General features: G+C 34.4%; 1 protein-coding gene across 2 annotated transcripts in view; it reads left to right on the top strand.

Annotated features, from left to right (window-relative positions):
- Positions 3,533 to 6,905, top strand: part of LOC105176025 (protein Dr1 homolog) — an 8,507-nt gene continuing 5,134 nt past the window's right edge. Inside the window, exons 1-3 of one of the 2 annotated variants that reach the window (XM_011098697.2) lie at positions 3,533 to 3,846; positions 3,948 to 4,008; positions 5,692 to 5,781. In XM_011098697.2, coding sequence (XP_011096999.1) covers positions 3,954 to 4,008; positions 5,692 to 5,781 — 145 coding nt within the window. In that variant the 5' untranslated portion in view covers positions 3,533 to 3,846; positions 3,948 to 3,953. The remainder of the gene's footprint in view (positions 3,847 to 3,947; positions 4,009 to 5,691; positions 5,782 to 6,905) is intronic. The other variant, XM_011098698.2, reaches the window with a different exon arrangement.

Below are 6,905 nucleotides of genomic sequence, written 5' to 3'. Positions count from 1 at the left end.
TGATGATATTAATCTGCTAATTGTGTCTAGTTTTCTTACAATCTCCAGTATCATATACCTGCATTTTCATGCAACTTGAAAGAAGTAAAAATTTCCATGGATTTCATTCTTTGAAGAGTTATGGTTTCTAGTTTTCGTATGGACGCGAGGTTTTGTGACCATAGTCATGGTTGTACCATGAGCATTGAGAAGAAAAGTAAGGACTCCTCTTTACCGATGGACTGGGTAGTTACTTTTGCTAGTTTTTGTTAAATTGCTAAAGAGGTGGGAAGAAGACAAATACAGAGACATGGGGAAGTTAGAAATAACTTTTTCATGAATTTAAACGTTACCAACAATACATTGAATTGCTGAAATTGCTTAATCTATATATTATATTTATATCTATAAAAGTATGAATATCTTTAAAATTTTATTTTATTTTTTGATTCGGCTAAATTGCCTCTATAATGTTATCATTTTTAAGGATAAAAATGTAAAAATGATATACTTATTAATTACTTTCACATACTTATTTACTTTTATTAATTACTTTTTACATTAGTTTTCATATTTATTCTTATTAGTTACATCTCACATTATACATATTTACTCTTATCCAATGCCTTTTGAAAATCATATAAACTAATTTTCTTAGAAACAAGAAAATTACTTAATAAGTATTAAACTAAAGCCTCTGCAAAATGACACATGAAATTTCACAAATAGATTTTGAAAAAAAACTAGTGTTGTTAAGAAAACTAAAGTATATTCATTACCATAAACACATGTCATAATTCCTTCATTGAACTTGGAACATTTTCATGATGAGTACACATAAGCTATGACTTAGTATAATTTTTATAATTGAAAGCAACTTCTATTTTTTTAATTCTCATTATTTATAGAAAAATATTTACTTAGTGTATGTTTATTTTAACTAAATATGATAAATTAACTTTGAAATTTCCTTTCAACAATATATTATTTGGTATAGTTGAAAAGGTTAATTAGAAAAAATAATTGTTTACTTAAAAGGATATCAAACTACATTAGAAAAAATACAAGTTTGAATTTTTATGTAATTATAAATGAGTGAAGCAAATACCATAAACTTCAAAAAGTTTTAATTTATTTTACATTTTTAAACAAATCATGCATGAAGAAATAAATGTTAAATTAATATTCAATAGCATCTCATAAATATAGATTCACTTAAACTTAAAAAAATGAAGGTAAATTTGAATTTGAATATTAATATGATGATTGTTCTACACTTTGATATTGGATACCAATTATTCATAATCTGTGGATGATTTTCAGGTGGTGATAGGAAGTGGAAAGTTAAGATGGATGGTCCTAAAGCTGACTAGTGGTAGGGTTGTTGCTGCAAAGGCTAGGGACTAGTTAGGCTTAGCATAGCAGTGATCAGATTACGGTAGAGTTTGATAGAAAATTATGTAACGTAGCATGATCCAAGTATATTTTTCATTTATTGTTGGACAATTTTGAATTACATATATTTGATCAATAAAGTTATTTTATTTGTCAAAGAATGATTAATGTTGTCCGCTAGGCTGGATAAATAATTGTCCTTAACACTATCCCGTAATTAGATTTATGAATACTTAAAATCAAATTATTATAAATATATAATCAAGAGAAACTTAAGAATTTGACATCCGTAAGCTAGGACGGTTTCCTCTTGATAAGAATGAGGAAGTTGGAAGATTTAAAGAATTTAGGGATAGACAATTTGAGTCAACTAGCTTACAAGTCTTTTTTTCTGAGAAGAAAAAATCATAAAACTCTTTGTTAGACAAGTGGGCTTGCGAAATGGTCTATTGGATTAGATACAATTAGACATCTCTAGGTTACTGAATACACAGAATTAGAAAGAGGTTCACAAGTCTAAGGACCTAAGGTAGGTTTGAGAAATCAGACTTGGAATGGTGAATCAAATTGATTGTAAAATTAAACCTTTTGATATGATCGAAGGAGTGTGTATTTAATGGGAGTTCTTGAAAAATCCAGTTGAGAATGGAATTCTCCCTTGGTGGGATTTTTTAGGATCAAGGTTGTTCGGTCTTTGGTAAGAGAGAAATTGAATTTTGTTGGATTTGGTTCGATCGGGGTTTCACCGAGTTACCTTAATCCATCTAGGCATAGACTTGAAAAAATTACCAAAAATGGCATTTTCTGATAGTCATGATCTAGTTGTTGTATACGATATGGTTTGGCAAACATGTGTCTTATAAAGTTCTTGAGCATGTGGGAAGGTCCTGCGTACGTCAAGAGACTAGTGGGAGAATTAGACTCGATGTCTGATTTTTACAGATTTAATACTGAATAATACAAACATCATTTATAATCGACTTATTTCTACTAACTATATTCCAATCCTTCGAGGGACGACCAGAACATCTCGGATACTTGATAGGTATAGGTTTTTTGGTCGATTTGATTAATTGGATTATGATCGAAAAGATACAAGGAGAAGCAATATTGAACATCGGGTTTAGACAAGTGGTTTAGAGGTATAGGATCCTTTCATGGAAATTCAAACTCAGTTTGTAATTTTGTATTACTAGAAATATTCTTTTTGACAAGCTCATATGTAGTGTGACTTGGTCAGTAACGAGCTTTAGGGTCAGTAGGAGTGCAGTTGTGTTCCAAATGTTTAGTGTGTAATGCTTATTCATTTGGAATGAATCTAAAATGTTGGGAAATATTGAAATACGAGCGTGCAATTCTCCAAATGATTTGGATTCATACATAGAGGGTTAAGTTGTTAGAGACTTAGTCACGGTAGACGGGTGAAAAAGCTTAGATTTTGACAACCCCTACGTTTATGTCCTAGGCATCATAGATGTACTGTTTGGTGCATTGGACCTGATATTATATATCCTTTGAGGATAACAAGAAAAATAGGGTGTGTACCGAGGAGGTAGTAGACATCAGTTGGAAACAATCTTTAATACCTAAATAAGGATTAAATAAGTGTTGTTGATGCACAATAAAATTAAAGTGATACTAGCTTCCAGATTCATGTGAATAATATTTTATCTCAATGTATATGTATGATCAGACTTAGCGGTGAATGTGGTGGCTTGGAATGGTTCCAAGAGTGATATCCATGACGCTTCATTATGAAAGTCAAGTACATACCGACTTTGAAAGTCGTTTATGAAAAGTGGTTTGGATTGAAAACCACATCAATTGGATGGATGTGGTGCTTAGTATGGTCGAGCCAGTAGTTCACTTGGAGGCGGACGACTAGGCTATGGAAAAAGCTTTTGGGCTTGAGATTTCGTCACATGTTCATGGAAAGTTTTTAGACAACCACCATCTACAAGTAGCGATTAAATATAAATAAAATTTAAAATATTAAATATAGTTTTTTAATATTATAAAAAATTTATATATAATTACATCAAATTTGAGCCGCGATGGATTTAATTATCCCTAAATTTTTTGGAGTAGTAATATAAATTCGTTTCTAATTCTTTCCTTGTTTCCCAACGTAGGACATAATTATCCATTCTATATTCCCTTCCCACGGACCCTGTGTGAACGTGCTCTTCACCGCCTCACTCTTTTCCGTTAAATAGGGAGACACCTGGCGTCAATCTACAGCACGTCACGATTAGCGCGTGGACTTTCTTGATCGACTCGCTTCGGTGAAATCTTTGCCCTAGTCGCCTGCCAGGGACCTCCTCTCTCTCTCTCTCTCTCAAATCGACCATGAACCACCGCCCGCTACTCCGATCACCTACTGCAAATCTCTGATTCGGTTAATAACGCTCAAATCACTATCGATTTCACAATTTTGTCTGATCTTACAGATATAGCGTGTTTGATTCTCAGGTAACTTGGATTTTATCCTGTTCCTCGTGTTTTACGGTTGTTCTGCCAGAGCTTATGATCCTTATTGATGTATTTGATTTTTATTCGTCTCGGCTTTGAAGATAGAAATGGAACCTATGGACATTGTTGGTAGAACTAAAGAGGACGCTTCGCTTCCTAAAGGTATTTTCCTTCCCTGTTCCTTGTTGACTGTCTTTTTTCGTTGTTCGGGTTTCAATGATCTTTTTCTCAGATACATTGAACATCAACGACGCGTATACCTATATTTGAAGTTTCTATATAAATTTTGCCATGAAAATTTTCTGTGGAGTAAGGCGTTGAGTGACGTATAGCATCTGCAGTAATTGATAATTACTGACTTGGCTAGGGTTAGCGTTCGAAGAGAGTTGTTCATCTGTTAGGTGAGTGTGTTATCTTGAGCTTTACACGTAGGTGTGGCTGTCAGAGACCTTGTTTACGGCATGTTTAAGTAGAGTTCTGTTAGGTTTTCATATAGGGCTCTCTAATTTTTGGGTTTTGTTTTATTTTTCTATAACTAATTAAAATTGCGTTATTGAGTAATTCATGAAGTTGATGTTTCCAGCAGTTTTGGAGACAAGATACCTTAGCACAATCCTTGCATTTCCTAACACACTGAACTTCGAAATTCTACAGATGAGAACCTTAACAGACTTCCTGCATAAAGAATTCAGATCTCAAGTTGTAAGAGAAGAGAAATATTACATGCCCAAAATACCAGTTTTAGAAAGTGTACTGGAAATTTTGTTTACACACATGTACAAGTGGGTTAAGAGGCGCGGACACAATGTTGTCTTTCCTTGTCTGAAATTTTACAAAGGGAAGAACCAACTATCAAACACACATCAGTCGTCGCTCAAATTAACAAGTTTGTGAACTACTTCATGTTGCCTCCACCAGCGTGGCAACTTTTGTGCAATATCTTGTACGATAAAGCTTGATGCGGTCTTGATATATCAGGACTGTTGATCACTGGAAAGGCATGGCTGTGTTGGACTGTTAGAATGTAGGTAATTTAATTTCAGTTCGAAACTCTATGCCTCTTTGTACAAAGTATCACAAGAAACAGAGATGAAATGATGGTTTCTGTTGTTTTGATACTTTAGATTATGGAGTAAGCACAAATTCAGGAGCACAAATAGTGCTGATTCTTGGAGCACTTTGCAACTTTTAGGCATAAAGATTAGAGATTGTTGCTATCTGTATAGGCTTCTTCTAAAGTCTTTAGAATTTCTGCATTGAGTGGATTGTATACCAGTCAACTTAGGAATATATAGTCAATTCAAGCTTGGGTTTTAAGGCTACTAACATCTGTTTCTTCGGTTATTGTAATGTGTTATATCAATTTTGTGCATTGATCGAAATTGAGCCCTGTATGGTGGTTATGAATCTTTCTTTACGTTTTCCTGAATCAAAATTTTCTCGAGATTTTTTTCATTCATGATCAGTCATATGCTTGCTTAATTATCAATATCTGGAACTAGATGCTTTCTCCTGTATGAGCTCATTTTCTTTCTCACATCAAGATATCTATCATCAACTATAATGTCGTACTTTCTTGCATCCTTAACTGAAAAGTAGACTCACTTAAGCTGTGAAAGGTGAGTTAGAGGATGAATCACCATCCTTTTTGGTGTATTGAGAAAAAATTTCGTGTTTGGTCCAAGCTTCTGGCAGCTATTAAAGGTGTTAAAAGGATGGTGTGGAACATGTAATTGAGCATGTTTCTTGTTGAAGCACATATGAGTGCTGATCGTTGCACTCTTGTAAACGAATTATTATACATGGATTTAATTGTTTGTGAGTGACAAAAGTTTTCTGTTTCAGCAACTATGACAAAAATCATCAAGGAGATGCTCCCTCCAGATGTTCGTGTTGCAAGAGATGCTCAAGATCTTTTAATCGAGTGTTGTGTAGGTGTGTACTTTTTTTTGTTTTTACTTTCCATCACCTCTACATTACACACTGAATCCATTAACTCTCTCCCTATCCAATTAGAATAAGAATGTCCGATATTAATAACTTAATACTTTACCAAATCTTTAGTTGATTCCCTGCTTCTTTTTTGTTAAGTTAGTCTGTGCCTTTAATAATGCATGTGATTATCTGTTGGAGTCTTCTGCCGAAAAGTATCATGATGATAGATGAAAGATATGGTTATGGGCCCTTTGGCTGTAAAAGGATTGAACTTCTGCACTAACTTTTGGTGATGAGTAAAAAGTTCTTGTCATTGGAAAATAAATAAAAGCTAAGCAAAAGAGAAATGTTAAGTTGCAACTGGCCTTTCTGGCAGTAGTAATGTCTCAAATTCTAGTTTTCTTCACCTCATATATCCAATATTCAAAACGATCATTGTCATTCTAAATGCTAATGACCAACCATAGAACTACCATTCCAATTCCCAACACTAAGAATTGCATTGACAAAATTAAAGCTACAGGCTTTGTTTTCTTCATGCGAGATGATATTTGCATCTGTTATGAAGATTAACCTGATTAGGATCTTTTTGAAAACATTACATGATCGTGATGGAAGTATCTCTTTTTTTGGGTATTTTGAGGGTGGGTTGGCTGGAATCTTATGGATGGTAAAATTAAGTCCACTGGCGGCTGGAAGATATTTTGGTCGATTATAATTGTTGAAGGGGCAGTTCCATGGTTGCTCTGGCACTTCTTGCTGTTCTGTGCTGGCATTAGATCACAGGAGAAGGCCAGTGGGTGAGAAGTGGAGCTTGAGGTGGTGACAGTAGCTAAAATGGAGGGTAATTGCTACGTATAAATCATAATGGCGAAATTGGAAGAAAGAAAATGCATATTACAATTTACATTTGACAGCTCATTTCTTATGCATGGTATGCATGTAGTATTGGATGCAAATGCATCACCATATGTTCTACAGAAAGCAAACTTATTGATTGACATTTGCACCAAGCACCTGAGCCAAGAAGGTGGGAGAAAACGGAAGAAGCTAGGCACCATAGTTGTTAAAGGCACATAGCGCAAAGGTGCCCTGGAGTCATGGCGCACGGCGCGACGCTCGCC

The sequence above is a fragment of the Sesamum indicum genome, linkage group LG13, assembly GCF_000512975.1.
Source record: "Sesamum indicum cultivar Zhongzhi No. 13 linkage group LG13, S_indicum_v1.0, whole genome shotgun sequence".
Lineage (NCBI taxonomy): Eukaryota > Viridiplantae > Streptophyta > Magnoliopsida > Lamiales > Pedaliaceae > Sesamum > Sesamum indicum.
Note: the sequence above shows the minus strand (reverse complement) of the source record. Positions and strands in the feature narration are given on the sequence as shown.